Source organism: Lissotriton helveticus, chromosome 8 (assembly GCF_964261635.1).
Source record: "Lissotriton helveticus chromosome 8, aLisHel1.1, whole genome shotgun sequence".
Lineage (NCBI taxonomy): Eukaryota > Metazoa > Chordata > Amphibia > Caudata > Salamandridae > Lissotriton > Lissotriton helveticus.
Window position 1 is genome coordinate 1,312,100,476 of NC_136069.1, and position 17,291 is coordinate 1,312,117,766.

General features: G+C 47.1%; 1 protein-coding gene across 1 annotated transcript in view; it reads left to right on the forward strand.

The window, feature by feature from the left end:
• Positions 1-17,291, forward strand: part of USP9X (ubiquitin specific peptidase 9 X-linked) — a 1,542,050-nt gene that overhangs the window by 833,155 nt on the left and 691,604 nt on the right. Inside the window, exon 23 of the mRNA XM_078658291.1 lies at positions 8,401-8,679. Coding sequence (XP_078514417.1) covers positions 8,401-8,679 — 279 coding nt within the window. The remainder of the gene's footprint in view (positions 1-8,400; positions 8,680-17,291) is intronic.

Genomic DNA, 17,291 nt, shown 5'->3' on the forward strand with positions numbered 1-17,291 from the left:
AGTCTTACTTGGTGCAGTCTCTGTTCCAGATGAAGTCCAAGTGTCAAGACGGTCGAAGAGTGACGTGGTTTCATGCTTGAGTCTTGTTCCACAACAAAGGAAACCAACAGGAAAGCCCTTAAATATCTCAGGGAATGGGTTGAAATGACTCGAGGGTCCCTCCCAGAGGAGGGGTTGGACAGAGGTGAGGATACTACCTTGTACTTTGTCCAGTTCTGCCCAAGTGCGGGAGCTAAGGGCCCCCTGAACTGGCTCAAACTGGAGTTTGCAAAGAGTGCATCCAATGTGCCCTTTAAAGCAGTCTGGTGGCGCTTGCTAGCACCCCCGACCCCAGCCCAATACACTAAGTCCTGTCTGGGAGGTGGTCACACCTCCCTGTGACAGGAAACGTATTGTTCTACCTTCCCCTGCTCGAGCTTGGCTCAGCAGTAGGAGGACAGAATTGTGTCTGTGGTCGGCAGCAGCACTAGCTTGCTGTCAGACCCTGAAAGGCTGTTACCAGGAGTACAGGGGTACCCCAAGGGAGGTCTTCAGTACATGGGATCATACCCCAGCACTAGAATCGGTGTTATGGTATGATTCCAACATGTTTAATACCAAACATGACTGGTTTCGGTGCAATCACTCTATAGTTAGACATCTTTTATTGACTGATGTCTACAATATGTAATAGAAATGGCTGACCGCACTTACATAGACTGGAGAATCGACTCCGGGGTGTGTAGGTTTGTCCTGCTCATGCAGCGACACCCTAACACTTATAACCAAGCACCCTGCCCTCGGGACTGAAGAGCCTGCCATATGGGTGAGTTATAGGTTTTAAGTGTAGTGACCTCAGATATAAGGAATTTTAGATCTGTCATGAGAGGTGCAAGCACCAACTCACACAGGCTGCAATGGCAGGCCTGTAGTCAAAGTTTAAGTGGACTCCCATAGGTGTCACAATATATCCTGCAGCTAATGGGAGACGCCTGGTTTACCTATCCCTTGGTACCCTAGTGCCATATACTAGGGACTTACAAGGGTACACCAGTAGCCAATTGTGGATGTACGAAAGTACTTACCTTGGTCATTTTAGTAAGAAAGCAGAGTGACTGGGTTGTTCATTAGCAGTATCCCAGTCAGTCTAAGTCAAAACACGGACTCCAGGCAAAAAGTATGGGTATCCATACTAGAAGGATCCTACCTTCCTACATTTCTCCACTATTCTCTGAGGTATAGGCCTTAACTTACAGTCCTCAATCCAACCAGTACAATGGGCAGCTCACTTTTGCTTGATTTTCTCCTTTGCCAACTCAGAAGAGGGAATAACCACCCCCTAAGCAGGGGAAGCACTAATAGACATAGTATTTACCCATGAAGAGGTTCTGAAGGCCATTTATAATGGAAAGGCCCCTGGCCCGATGGGTTACCTATGGGTTCCTAGAAGTCACACCCTGTACTCTGGGCCCTGCTGCTAACTAATGTCTTTAATGTGGCAGGAGCTCCCCCATCCTGGTCTATCTCCCTTATCATATCCATCTTTAAGAAGGGATTAAGGGACAACCTCCAAATGCTATCACCTGAGCTCTTTACTCAACTCTTCTGCCAAATTGATGGGGAGAGCCCTTTTATAGAGATTACAAAAGTGGGCCAATGATAATGAAATTCTTTCGAATGCCCAATATGGGTACAGGAAAGGTCTGCGGACGGTTGAGCAATCGCTCAACTTAAATCTCCTGATTGGGAATATTGTCTAGCTAAGGAAGGGGTATTATATATTTGCTTCCTTGCTGTTCATTTGACTTAGTAAACCACATCAGTCTGTGGGAGTGTATGGATAAGTTGGGGGCACCCAAAGAGATCATTTCACTCCTGGCTCATCTATATAGCAATCTAACAGCTAAGGTTCACTTTGGAGCTAAATGGGAATTAACTCTATCCTTTATCATTGGAAGAGTTGTGAAGCAGGGGTGCCTATTTACGCCCTTCCTCTTCTCCTTTTACATCAATGGAGTTGTACAATCGCTTCAGGCGCAGATATCTCCAGTTTTGGGAGATGGCAAATCCCAATCTTGTTGCACGCCGATGATGCTGCAGTACTAGCTCCCATATCCAACAGCCTGCAGGCTCTTATCAATTCCTTTGTGACTACATAGAGGGAAAGGGTATGAGAATAAACATCACCAAAATGTAAACTGTGAGCTATGGATGACCCAGGGTTAAACCTAGCCCCTTTAACATCAAGTGAAAGAAACTGCAAAGCACCAATGTTTTCACCCATTTGGGGATTCAGATCTCCTCCAACTTAGACTGGAATCGTCACAAAGAGGCCTGCGCCTCTAACACGATCAGGAACAATGAAGGTCTGGTTAGCAGTATCTCTATGTTAGGTACTCAGCTTAAAACAGTCTTTACAGGACTTGGGCAGGGAGAAAGAGACATCTGGGCACTGACTATTCCCTGACTATACCAAAAGGGTTTTAAGGGGGTTTGTAACTATGGCCTGCCAAGATAAAAGCGCCCGCTCTGATAAGCACAATGTCTTCGTGGGACATTACTTAATTTTAAATAATGGATCCAGTTGTAAGCTGTTCTTTACACTCAGTCACAACACTTATCACATGTACCTTTTAACACGTTTCCCCTCCTCATTTTCACCTGTAAATTTGAATTCCCAAGGAAAGCAGGGTGGGGGACCATCATTTCGAAATATCCATGTGATAAGCTGTCGGTTCAATCTACCCAGCGTGTTAAACTTTTATGTAGGTTTTATCTTAAAGCCATTTTTAAAAAGAAATATTTGTGTATCATCATTATGCGTTCAAGTATTTGTATGATTTGAGCGAAGTGAAAGTCTGCTTCAGGGTCACTTTGCTTCTTTTCACTGTGCTCCATCTTAGAGACTCATAAAGTGACACAGGAAATGTAATAAGCTAGCCCATCAGCCATAATACTAAATATATGACCCATATTGAGTCTTCAAACATGGCTGATTAGAGCTTCCCCATAGAACAGATATTTATTTTATGAATTCAACAGTTCTATGTATTTTAAATGGGTTTATATTTGTGATCTACAACATGAAATTGGATATTTTTTATTGAATTGTGTGGAACTCAGTGATGCTTTTGTGACTCATTTTCACGAGTTGAATAAACTTGTATGATTATGACGAGGCCTTCAAGAAACTACCCTCAACATTCCAAAAGTTACAGAAAATTTGCCACCAGAAGCAGCAGGCACTCCTAGGTCATTGTTTGCCCATTTGGCTTTGGTTCAATCCCAGAGTTTTCAAAAAGTTGATGTTGTGGGTGGTGTTTAATCTTCATCATCGGATCTGTATTGGTACTCGGATTACTGCTGATCAGCAACCTTGCCCCTGTTCTTCAGGACAGAGCATGCAAACTACACTTGCCTTTTTGCAAGGATAGTGTTTTTATTGTCAAGTAAGAGAAGTACTAAGTCACCCCTTCTCACTGTTTAATTAGCAAGTGTTGGATAACATCTTCAAGCCTTGCTGCCTTCAGAGCAGCCAAGACACATCTAGTTGATAGTGACTCCTTGTTAGTCAAAACTAAAAGAAACTGCTGAAACATTTCTGTGCCTCATGGAAATGTTGGTGGGTTTCCAGGAAGATTCCTTGTACCCAACACTGCCACAAATGATTCCTGCTGTGTTTGTGACAGCAGTATAAATAGTTGCATGCTAGTCTTAAAAGGAGAATGTATCTACCTCAATCTTTCTTTCAACTGTTATATGTCTTCACTGTACAACTTTCTGAAAATGGAACCGTTCTCTCCTTTGCCGTCTAGTTCTCATGGTGGTGACTGTTGACAGATAGCAAGGTTGGGGTGCTCATGAAGAGCATGAAAATAAACGACATGTGCTTCTCACAGAAGAAGTAACGATGTTTTTGATTTGAGAGCAGCTGTTTAGCTATCACTGATAGTGTTCTCCCCCCAGATACTGGAATAGCATGTGCAAGTCCTGTTGAACAGCACAGCTGAATATTGTATCTCAAAACACAGGAGCTTATTCGGAGACCATGCGTCTCCGAGAGCATAGACTGTAGACTGAGTAAAATGTTTGTGGAAATGGAACATAACAACTGATCAACTAAGCCCAATTCCCTAATGCAATTTCAGAGTGGTTGCTACTTTGAGGTGATGGAACTCACCTTTCAAGTGTTTTGTTATCAATCAATAACGGTTTATGCAATCATATTAACAGAAAGAGCCAGAGTTATTTTTTTGGGATCCTCCCTCACCAACCTCATTGGGGTGAGAGAGGAGCACCCTGTCTCTGTATTGAACATTTAATCTATTGCTGAAAGTCAATCGGAAAATAAGGTTGCACAAGGCTCATGATTTGTTTAGGCTTGGTTTGGGTCAGGCGAAAAAATACTACTTTGTGCACTGCTCAGGTCATTTTCACTGCAAGGCAATTTCCTTTTGCAGTACAGAAGTGAGCGGTTGTATTCATATCGAACTACAATCGACGTTAAAGTATAACTTTAGCACTTTCTGTAAAATTCTGTGACATATCTGATGTATTTTTATTTGCTAGGCATCTATCCTCTTGGATAATCTGTTATAGTAGGGGGGCTAGGTTTGATAATTAGTGGAGGAATAATTTCTGGGAACTTCCAGAGGGTTAAACCATACAGTCACTCAATTTGTAGTATTTCCTCTTAACATTACAAACATTTAAATCAGGAACTGAAACAGTACCATTCCCTAACCAATTGAGTACAAAGAAGAACAATTGGTATGAGTAAGTCTTCACCAGAATGTTAAACATTTGTTAAGGGACACAGGTGTTTTTATTCAACATTCTTTTTAAATGAATATATTCATTGTTTTTCCAGATGAACAGGTGTCGCTTTTGATTAGTTGGTGTTATCAGGCTTTCTGATCGGTTAATATTCAACAGTGGGAGAGTAAAGATCGGTGCTTGTCTATGGGACGTGGAAGTTTGTTTTCCAAGTGCTTTTTAATTGCATTGGATAAAGCGTAGTAGTTTGTTCTGTTCAGCAGGTTTATCTTTGGGCTTGGTGTCAGATGGAAGCAGAAATTCTCCAGTGGGCAAAGGCAGGAAATAGTGACCATGGAGGTCTCCATGAAGCAGAATTAGATACATTTGTGGTCCTGCTGACACCCTCCGTTTGGACTCCAGAAAGACCAAACATGAAATCTGTACTTGCTAAATACACTTCACCCTGTAATCGCTTGGCCTCCTCTAGCTCCTGGTGCTCTATACAGTCACACTTTGACTTTTGCATTGCATTCGGGGTGTTTGTTCAGTTATTCATAACTGGCTAATTTTAAGGATTTTTCATGTTTGTTTTGAACCATGGCTTGATTTTTTTAACATAATTTCCAAGGTTTTAACTATATGTTAATGTCTTATGAGTAGAAGAAACTATTACCTACAGTAAAAAAAAGTGTTCTTTTTATGGTGACCCCGCTTGTATGAAAGTGCTTGCCAGTTAGTTGGCACAAGGTTTTTAGCTCCTGAAAAAACCCATAAAAATGCAGAAGAGGGGGGAGGAGCCAAGCTCGCGTCCGCGATGGCCGCGTTTTAGCTCGGCTCCGTTCGCTTTCCTGCCTGGAACGTCTATCCTGTGTCTTATCCTGCCCCGGGAAGTATTCTTTGGTAGACTATGGAACTAAGACATTTCGCTGGCACTTACCATCTGAGCCGTCTGTTCCTAGGTGCCGCGGATCCTGAGCTGCGCCCTTGTTCGCTTCGGGGCCTCCGGAGCGGGCGGGCCTGAAACTCCTCGGCGGCGCCCGGGCGGGGCGGAGCGCTGTGGCCGGCCCTTGGTGGAGGTGTGGGCTCGGTCGGAGAGGCCGATGTGCAATTAGACCGGTGACGGCTCTCCGGGCCTGGACCGGCGATTCTGCGGCCTGGTGTTGAGGCGCTGCCTTCCATGGACGGGGGTTGACCGTGTATGTGGTTCGTCTCCCCTTTGTTCTCCTGTCCGGCCATCTTGAGTCCCTCCGCCCGGACTCGGAGAACGGAGCCGGTGGCGTGGGGGAGCCGGCGACCCTCCTTATCCTGGTGGCCCGCCTTCCTGCCCTGGGGGTGCCTCTGCTTGTGGTCGGCTGTATCCTGTGTGACCCCGCTTGTGGCCGGACGGGGGTCGGAGATTGCCGCGGCCCCGCCGGGCTTTCAAGATGGCGGCCGGCTCCCTGTCTCTCAGCCTGGCCGAGACTGGCGACGCTGGTCCGCCGCATGGCTCGTTTGCTGAATACCGTAAAGGTGAGCCTACGCTTGGCGACATTCTCGCCGCTTTGCGCTCCTGGAGTGCTTCCGTGACCGCACCTATCGCTGGACTGGATGACGATCATTTTGCTGGGCCTGCTGGGCCCCCCCCCGATGTGTGCGGCTTCATCGCTGCTGTGTGCTGCTGGGACTTTCCTGGAGGTCGTGGACCCGGCGGCTGCCGCTTGTTTGGGTGTACGGATACCCGCTGCTCTCAATCATCATGTGATTTCTCCTGTGCTGGGGGTCCGCCGGCCGGGTCCCGTCCGGACCGGTCTCGTTGGATCTCCCATTCCTTTTTTGCCTCGAATGGCCGAACGTAGATCCTGTGGTTGCTCCGCCGAAACGGCTTTCCTCCTATTGTCGGCGGAACTGTGCCTGCATTACCTGCGGTGGTTACAGTCGTTTCCTGTTCATCTGGGTCGAAATCGATATGACTTGTGTGGATTGACGATTGGACTCCCTGCTATTCGCCTCTGGTTCCTCATGGTCTGGTTCCTGGTGCGTTGGATGACTACGGCTTTGGATAGACGAGGACAGGGTTGAGATGAACATGCCTCGGTGGACTATTATTTTGCGGTATGGTCGGATGATCCGTTTGTGACTGTATGACTATGTTCGATTCTCCTTCATGTTCCTGGAGCTTATCCTCGTAATCACTATCTTCCCGTGGGCACTGAGTGTGTTCGGACGGGGGGGTGGGAGCTGATGGTTTTGTTTATGTGGCTCCTCTCCCGTCGTTGTCTCCCTATTTCCCCTTCTTCTTTTTGTCTTTGTGGTTCTTTCTTTACTTTTAACTCTTCTATATTTCGGGTTTCTAGTTAGGGCGACAGGCACGCTGCTGGGGGGTAGGCCATAGCCTTCTGCAGGGGTGCAGGGTGGGGTGTGCGGGGTGGGGGGGGTCTGTCATTTTGTTTTTTCCCCCCTCTTTTCCTTTTTTGGTTCTATGGCTCTTATGTATCCCTTTTTTCGGGACGCGGTGTCTGCATGTGGGCCCCCTGGAGTGTTTTTTGCTAGCATGGGCCTTCTGGTCTCCCTGCCGTCACGGTTTACTACGCATCTATTACTCCTGTTACCACTGGTTCCCTGTGCCGGTCTATTTTTGAGTGCTTTGTTAGCCATGGGGCGCATGCTGTGATGCCGCGTTCTTTCTTCCCCCCTTTTTCCAGATGTCCTTTTCCTTTTTCCCTTCCCCCTTTTATTTTTCTTCCCTCCCCTGGGTTGTTGTAGCAGAGGGCTCTTTGTTTTGTAAGTCTATTTTCCGTTCTCTGTATCATTGTGTGTTTTCGTAGTGGTGGGTGGGCGCTGGGCAGCGGTTGCAATTGCTTACTAATGTGGGACTCACGTTCTGCCTTTGTTAAAATGTAACTGTTCTTTTTGAATTTTCCTGTATTCTGTATTACTGCTTGCTCGCGGCCCGCCACGGCCCTCTGGACCTTAATGATTGCCATCATTCTGCTATACCCCTTCTTCTATTATAAAATCAACCTTCTCTCATCCTGCTCGTGGTGGTTGCTCTGTGGCTTTTCGCCTTTGATTCCCGTTTGGATTACTGTGGTACCCTGCTGGAGCTTCTGTCCTGACCATTGTGCTTCTATAATTGTGGTGGCCGGCCCGATGGGTTGTAGGCCCGTATTTGTGAGCAATTTCTGCACAATAAAGGTTTTCAATAAAAAAAAAAAATGCAGAAGAAATTTCCTATGTCACAGTTTGTGTATACCTGTTTAGAAAAATGTCTGCCCAACATAATGTAGTACTTCTGAATAAATGATCAGCTGTTTGTTTGTGTTATTACTTAAATATAGTGCTTGGTGAGTATGTATCACTTTCTGTCGGGTAAGTGGATAAAGGCTCATTTTAAGTGTTGTTTTAAAGAGCCAACCCAACACTGATGTGCTTCCACAATACTGAACTGGTTAGTAATGTGCTTATGTTAAAGTTCATGAAGGTGTTATTTTATTGGCCAGTGTGACTCATTTTTGTGCCGTGAACTAACTGATGCTTTGCCAGTACCAACTTCAGGTTTCTTTATTGCACATACTTTATACTTTTAGTCCTCCAGCTTTCTTCCTGTGTAGCAGGAGCCACTGCTTAGATAATCTTTATTTAGTGGTTATGGATATTAAGCTTAATTATCTTTTTTCCATACAGGTAGTGTATGCATTGTTGATGCCTGCCAGTGCTCCTCTTGGGGAAGATGCAAGTGATTTTCAGTTCAACTTTTTGAAAAGTGGTGGCTTACCACTTGTATTGAGCATGCTGACGCGAAATAATTTCCTGCCAAATGCAGATCTTGAAACACGACGTGGTGCCTACCTCAATGCTCTGAAGGTCGCCAAACTGTTGCTAACAGCAATAGGCTATGGCCATGTACGAGCTGTAGCAGAAGCTTGCCAACCAGTTGGAGAAGTTGCTAGCCCAATGTCACCGGTAACCCATTTTATTTCACCTCTATACCTATTCTTTGTCTGTGTTGAGAATCAAATGATCTGTGTTGTTGATGTATAATGGACTTTGTCAACAAAAGATTTTGTTAATTGGTTTTATAATGTGGTTCACTTGAAAGGTTGTTTTTCTTTGTTTTGTGTTTTAATTATGTAGTGCTTACTACCCTTAACATAGCATTGCAGTGATTTGTGCTACTCTGGAACCCAGGGTTAGTGGTTATTCTTGTGCTTTCAAAAAGCCATTCCAGGCATTTACACTAGTTTATTTGTGGTAGATTAAATTACTTGGAGTTAGGAGAGATCATTAGTGGGGATAAAGGAGTTGGGATTGCCAGCCTAAAGGATATTTGGTATTTATGATTTGCAATGGTATGATTTTCAAACGAGAAGTTTCGGCAATTTGCTGAAATATAATACGAATAAGGCAGATAGGCATGCAGGTGGGACTTTAGGGAGAAAATACATGCAGGGATAGAAGGCAAAGATGTGGGCATTCAAAAGAAAGGGAAGGGAGAAAGTGGACGTTTTAGGTCAAGGTCAAATTTTCATGTAGGGTTTTAGGAAAATAGAGGAAAGAGGCTATTTGAGGTAGCATGCAATAGAAGCATTCAATAAGAGAATGCAAAACTTTAGAAAGAATCCACTTGTGAAACTACAGTTTTGAAACAAAATACAAATGGTAAATCCTCAAGCCCTAGAGTAAGTCTTCTAGGCATGAAAAGACAGAGGTGCCAACCTTTGAACTTAATGTTTTCTTTTTTAACATAACAGCATGGAATACCTTTGCAGAGTTTGGATCATCAAGTTCATTAATTAAAACAAAATGTCCTTATTCAATAATAAGTTAGTTTCCTGGCCTGTGTTTCATATTGCATACTGTATATGCATCATCAAACTTGGGGGTTTATTAATGCAAAACAAATAAATAAAATCTGCAAATTTCGTACAGTTCAAGGTGTGATCTGTTAGGTAGGCAGTACTAGAACTGTCACTTCCTTTTTATTGTACTTTAAAGGAAGATACATTTGTTTCCTTTTCGAGGCAACATATGCCAGTTTTGCATCTTGCAGAACCTAATGTGAATGTAGTTAGGGCATGAATTTCTCAACTCCCAAGATATCTTTTGTCCCTTTTCTTTCAGATATGCATGCACATTTAAGGCTAGATTTGTTATGAGTTAAGCAGATCTGCTCCTAGATCCACCTGGTGTAATGCTGAGCTTGCATTAGCCAAAACGTAATGTTTAATTGATAATTCTGTACTGTAGTTTGCCAGTGATAGTTAGCCTGCTGATCTGTTTCATCCTACCGTTTCTTTGAGAATTCAGGACTGTGTTCATGTGTAAAACTGTCACTGATTGCGTGCACTCTATTTTTTCGCAATAAAAGCTTTAAGATCAGCAACGTGTTTTTAAAGATCTGAAAATTGAATTAGCTTTTTTAGATCTTACCCACAGACCGCTGTACTTGTTTGTTGGAGACCTTATGTTACCAATAAACAAACATACATACATACATACATTCAGTACAGCACAGAGTGGGCTTAAGGTTAACCCCCATATACATTTGCCTTTTGGCATTTTTTTTAAAGCCATTGGCCACTTGCAGTGTCTTTAAAACCATGGCATTTTGTGGAATGTTAAGTGAGGCTTTATGTAGTAGCCCCCTTTGATAATGTCTCCACCCGGCTGCCACCTCCACACCCTTTGTTTCTTTTCACCCTCCATTATCTAACACCGTGAAAAGATATGGCCCTGGTTGATCCTTTCACAACCACAGTGTACTATCTGGCGACGGTTTGCTCTTAATTTGGCTTTGCGATTCAGCAAGCATTAGGAAAAACAAAATTTGAGCAAGACAATGTCTACCTGAATAATGCAGGTCCAGTAGCAGCTAGTTAATAGAGGTGGTGGTTCTCCAACTGCTCATTTCCTGCTTTGTTTGTATTTTTAATTAATGGATTCTGATTGCACTCCATTGTCACTCTGACCCTCGCTCTGCACAAGGGTCAGGGAGATGTATGGCACTTCTCAATGTCTCATGCCCTAGTGAGCATGTACCAGTAGTTTTAAAAGGGCTCATCTCTTAATAGCCCTGGCCATCCGTGTCTTGCAGAGCTGTAGAGCCACTGCACCCTGGGATGCACAGCAGCCTCGTTGATTGAACACAGCCTGGGCACAACCTCTGCCAATAGTTTAACATTGGCCTGTATCTACCACAATACAAAAAGTCTTTATCTGACTTTAGAGAAAGACAATTATGGCCTGATCAAAATCCGCTAGTATGACGTTATTTTCTTCTGCATGTTTAAAGATATTACATAACATCTGGGGCACTTGTTTAATTTGTAGAACTCTGCCTGGAATCCATCCTTTCAGTGAGCCTTTCGCATTGGCATACATTTATTGGCTTTGATGACGTCTTCCACTGTAATATCTGTTGGCAGATGATCCTCTCCTCATTATGCAGTTGGAGATTCTGCTCATCTTTAAATAACCTAGCTCTGAAGTGGAGTTGTTGCCTCTTCCTTCTTAGGTGTATACAGTTTTGTTGTATCTCATAAAGTTAGCAGTAATCTGATTCAGCAAAGTGATCACCTTACTTTTGTGAGAACTGAGGATAGATAAAACCCTTGATGATTCAATCTGCTTTAATTGCTGAGCCAACAATCTACCAGTTTTTTGTCCCTGCTTGGGGTGCTTTCATTTAAAAAGATCTTTATCCGCCACTGAGGTCAAAACGGTGTTCAGGTTGAATCTTATATTAGAGCCTTTAAGTTACTATCTGAAAGAAACACGTTAGTTATAGATTCCTCACCTGAGAATTACCCCCATGCGTCAGACTGTATCCGGTAAGTTTTTTCATCAGCAGGACCTGTGCCCGTCGGAAGGTGGCGTTGGTCGGCTCCGCGTCCGTTGTTAGCGTTGTGGTCTTTGGGATGACGTTGCGGGAGCTACTTAGACGCCGCCCTCGCGCGCTGACGTCAGTTCGTCTTTTTCAGCACCAGCCAGCGCAGATCTGGAGAGAGTGGTACCTCCAGTCATTTTTTGACTGAACTTTATGAGCAACTTTTGTCGCTGTCTTTTTTGAGTCTATGACTGCTGGTGCATGAGGGATGCCCGGATTCAAGGCATGCGGTTCCTGTACCTAACTTATGTCGGTTATGGATCCGCACCGCATGTGCCTCTTATGCCTAGAGCGCGACAACAACCCCAAGTTGTGCTCAGACTGCCGGTCCATGGCTCCAAAGGCTTTGCGGGAGCGGTCCCGAAAGCTGCTTGAGCGCCGGCAGTCTGTTCTTCGAGGTCCTGGTCGTGAGGGAGTTTGAGGGCCTATGAGAAAGTGCCATCTTTCTTACATGGTATGCCCCCACTTTTTGCTGAATTGCTGATGTACTTTGACTGAGTGTGCTCTGGGCTCCTGCCAATCAGGTACCCAGGGCCTATGTACCTTCCCTAAAACTGCATTGAAGCCTAAACTCAATTGGCATCTCTGGTCACAGGTCAGTCCCTGGTAAATTGTACCCTAGGTACCCAGGGCTCTGTGACCAGAGAAGACCCTTAACAGCTGCAGCACTTATCGTGCCACCCTTAGAGGCCCTGTACCCTGATACACACACACTGCCTTGGCAGGCTGAGTGTCTTGGTGCAGAACCAGAGTCGACATGCCCACAAACACACTGCCCTGGCATACCTCAGTCACCCCTCTAGCTGGGTGCACTATGCCAGTGGCGTGGGCACAGGTGCATGAGCCCTGTGCCCACGCAGGAAGGTTGTCATTACGAACTCCACAGCACCATAATGGCTACACTGAAGACTGAAAAGTTTGTTATCAAACTTCTCAGCACATTAAACCAGCACTGATGCCAGTGTGGGATTTAATGTAAAATGTACAACAGAGGGCAGCTTAGAGTTGCCCCCTTAAACAAACCCACATCCCAGATCCGGACCGAGAGGCTGCCTAGGCTGCCACCCAGCTGACATGTTGCTGGACTCCTGGGTAGAGAGCCATCCGCTCTCTTGGGCCTGCAACAATGCACATCCCCCGACATGGTGCTAGGTCTCCTTCCCCAGGATGGGCAGGGGAAGCTTCAAAGGCCTGCTGCCTTTGTGAGCTTCTCCAGACCTCTTGCTGTATTCAGTAACTGGCCCCCACTTGTTCTGACCCTCACTCTGGCGGGAAGACAGGTGGGAAAACCTAAGTGAGGAAATGGGGTGTGCCATCCTCTGCCAACCTCACCCCTTAGGTGGGGGAGGCGAGGTGAAGCACAACTCCGGGCTACCTCCATCTTGAGCATGGGGAGCCCTACCCAGTCAGTACTAGGCTCCTGCCCCCCTCCCACTGGAGAGTGGCAGGATAGTGGGGTGTACTCACCCCAGGAAAGGAACTCATTGGTCCCTGACTTTCCCTACCTGTAACACCCCTAAATTTAGTATTTAGGGGCACCCTGAACCTTCCTTCCTCAGATCCCGATTCCGAACAAGAAGAAGAACAAAAAGAAAGAAGACCTGCTGCTAACTAGAGGACGACACCAACTGACTTGGCCCCAGCCCTACAGGCCTGTCGATCCTCGAACCTGCTCCTGTTAAACCCCGGCGTCTCTTGTGGTCAGCAACCTCAAAAACCCCGGAGGACCTGACTGCCTTTCTCAACTAAATACTGGCACTACCACGAGCAGTGGTTCTGCTCAAAGATCAACAACTCCTGGTGTCCGCCAGGAACCGCGAATCCAGCACACTCTGCACCTGCCGAGCCCGGCCTGTGCCTGAGTGAACAAAGACCATGAAGACATCCCCCGGGCTACTGTGACCACGAATCCAGCACCCAAGGACCCTCCTCGACACTCCTGACGACGGCTGCAGCCTCACAACCAGGGACCCCTCCAACCGCGACCAGCAGAGGGTAAGATTTCCCGACATCAAAAGACATCCCGGCGCCCTGCAGCCCCCTGTGCCCTCCTCTGGGGTGCCTACCTAACCTACAGCTTCCCAACCTACCTCTTGAAGTGGTGGTCCCACCTGAAGAATCTTCGTCCCCGAGCTTGCAGCCTTTGGTCGTCTTGTACCTTTCCCATTGAAATACATTGGGCGCCCGACGGCCCAAAAGCACCCTGCACCCAGCCACCCGAGTGCAACTGGAAGTGCAGCATCTGGTCTATTCTGCTTCCCCACTTGCCCTGTTTAAGTGACCAGGAGCTCGGCTCCCCCAGCCGTGTGGCCTGCCTGCTAGCAGCCACCAACCAAAGGTCCCCTGCCTGCTACAGGCTAACATTGGGCCCACTCACTCTGCACCCGGCTGCCCCTGTGCCGCTGAGGGTGTAACGACTGTACCTACCTGACCCTGGGAGACCCCCGAGTCTTACCCCAGAACCTTAACTCTGCCAGTCGAGTACTTACCCGAAGACTGATAACCTGTTTTTTCTCCATAGGGTAACATTTGCTGGTTTCACTTGGAAATTCTTCTAAGTGTCGAGTTTTGAAACTTTGAAATATTCCATAAAAATCATCCGATTAACGAAAACGAAATTACTCGCCTGTTACCAGGAGAGATCCCAGAGCTGGATCTTTGTGCCCAGCACTGACCATAAAAAGTAATTACAACTGTGATTTTCCAATAACTCAATTTCCTCCCATAGGATAACATTGCCTGGTTTTACCAGAATTTCTTATAAGTGTCGATTTTCAAAACATACGAATATTCCTTTTAAATCGCCTGTGTAACAAAAACTATTTCTTTCAACTGTTTACACGAAATGCACAAGGGCTGGATCCAGCCCTGAGTAAGACACATTTGTAAAGTGATTTTATTGCAATTCCTTAAAACTGAGCTCAATGTTATAATTGTGTTTAACTTGTGTTGCATATTGCAACAACTGTATCTATTGCATTTAAAAGTCTATTGCTATTTGAAAGTATTAAATTGCAACATCTCATTCTGAGAGAGTATTTTTATACCAACTTGTGGTTCTTCAATAAAAAAAAAATATTTTTATATACAAAACAATTGGCCTAGAGTTCAGTTCTTGTGTGTGTGTGAGACCATTTGTTGACCGAGTGTGTACAACAAATGCTTTACACTGTCCTCTGATACTGCCTTATTGCTCGACCAAGCTGCCACTTTAGAGAGTAAGGTTATATCTAACTTTAACCTCTGCCAAACCTCTGGGGACTGTGGACTCAGTGCAGACTGTACCTTACTTTGGTGCAATATATACAGAGCAACTTTCTTACAGGGACCGGTCGCGGAGCAATCACCACTCATCCAAGTCATCGAAGTCTTCGCACCCGGGGTGGGGTAAGTCGAAACACAAAAAAGAAGTCGAAGAAGCATCGTCGCTCCTCGACTTTGCCCCATCGGCGGTTGACTTGACGAGGGATGCGGGTGGTGCCCCTCCCACAGCTCTGCGCGCGGAGCCTGAAAAGTCGACTTCGGGCTTCCCTCCCTTGTCGGGACCCGGAGCGACTCCTGCCCAGCTTCTTAAATTTTACAAGGCGATACACGCCATTTTTAGGCGACAGCCCGAACCCGCCGGCGCGCCTTTGGGCCCTAAGGACTCAATTGGGGGGGCCTAGGCCTTCTCCGTCGTCAGCTCCAGCCCCAGTGCCGCAGGCCCCCATGGACGGCACCGGTTCACCTTATTACACCTCCACCGGCGCCGCTTCCTCCGGCACCGCAACTGCAACTGACGCTGGTCGCGGATCCGGAACGGCATCGCCCGAGGGGTTTTTGTGCCCCTGTTCACTCCTGGGGTCCCTTTTCAGCCAGATTGGTAATCTGAGGAGGAGGAGGACTGGGAGAGGTCAGGTGACACTTCAACTGATCAGCTAGGATCTGAACCGGACTGGAGAGAGGAACTGGGGGATGCTAGTAGTCTCTACACCTCCCCTGACCTTGGCATGTTGTCTCCTCCTACCGTGGCTACGGAAAAGGGAGCGTCATACGGTTGCGTAGGCCGGCAGAGCCTCTCAACCTCGAGCTTCCTAGGGTGGCGGTCAGGACTAACCTCTTGACAGAAGTGCTTCTGCCGGCTGTGAGCTCTGCGGAGCCCCTGCTGCCGTTTAATGAGGCCCTTACCGACGTCATTTTGGGCACATAGTCGAGGAACAACACGGGGGCTCCCATGGACAGAATGATTGCGCGACGCCACTTCCCGGCGACCCCACTCTTATCTCCCAACACCCCACCCCGGAGAGCTTGGTGGTCCAAGCCTCCACTTCCAAGAGTGCATTCCCTACTGCTCCACCAGAAAGGGAATCCAAGAAGCTGTATCATCTTGCGAATAAGATTTTCTCTTACGCCAGCTTGAGACTGCGGTTGGTAAACCACGCCTGTCTGTTGGGCTGTTATTCCCGCTCTGTGTAGGATACGGTTGCGCAGGTGCTGCAGCAGTGTCTCGAGGAGGCCTGGACAGTGCTCTCCCAGGCTGTCGCCGCCGGGAGAGATGTGGCGAAGTTTACCATCCGTTGTGGTCTGGATACCACCAATTCTCTAGGCAGGACAATTTCCATGTCTGTAACCCTTTGTCGCATGGATGAGATTGGCTGGATGAGATTGGCTTTTTGGGGATGTCCAGAACACCCTCATGGACATGCCCCTTGATGGCGGTCACCTTTTTGGCAACAAAGCAGACAACGCTCTAGAGCACTTCAAGGACTCATGGGCCACGGCTATGACCTTGGGCCTCTCCAGCCACCCAGTGCTGTCTGCTTTTCGCCTCTTTCGTGGCTATGAAAGGGGTGCCCCACTACGTCCCCCACAGGCCGCAGCAAGTTCCCCAACCTGCGAGCGGCTGGAGGCGTGGTCATGAACCCTCATCAGGAGGCCCTCAGCCTCTGGACATGGCTGGAACATCAGGGCATATACCTGGTGGTTCAACACCTGCCAGGTTCCCTGAACTCCAAGGCGGATGAACTCTGGTGCATGATGGATCACGAATGGCGTCTATACTCGAAGGTGATGCAAGGTCTCTTTCGACAGTGGGGAGAGCCTTGGTTAGAACTATTCGCCACCGAAGAGAACGCGCAATGTCAGCAATTCTGCGTGTTTGAATTTCCTAGGCCACACTTGTTAGGCGACGCTTTTCGTTGCGAGTGGAGTTGCGGTCTATTTTACGCCTTTCCGCCTATACCACTTCTACCCAGCGTGCGGAAGATCAGGCGCAACCGGGCCCAAGTCATCCTTGTGCCTCCAGATTGGGCACGAAGAGTCTGGTATCCCAAGCTGCTCAACATGGCCATCGATCCTCCGACCTGTCTGCCTCTTCGGGAGGATGTTCTGTTGCAGCAACAGGGGATGGTCCTCCTCCTGAACCTGTCCAGCCTCCATCGCCTTGCGTGGAGATTGAGCGGCGGCAGTTGACATTGTTTGTCCTGCCTCCCGAGGTTTGCGATGTAATCTTGGCAGCCAGGCGTCCCTCCACTAAGACGGTATACGCCTGCTGGTGGAACTAGTTTGTGGCATGGTGCACAACGAAGGCTGTGGATCCCCTTTCTGCCCCTCTTTCTAAGGTTCTCTTGTTTCTTCTTTGTTTAGCCCAGCAGGTTTCTGCTCTGGGCCCTATCAAGGGCCATCTTTCAGGCATTTCTGCCTTCCTTCG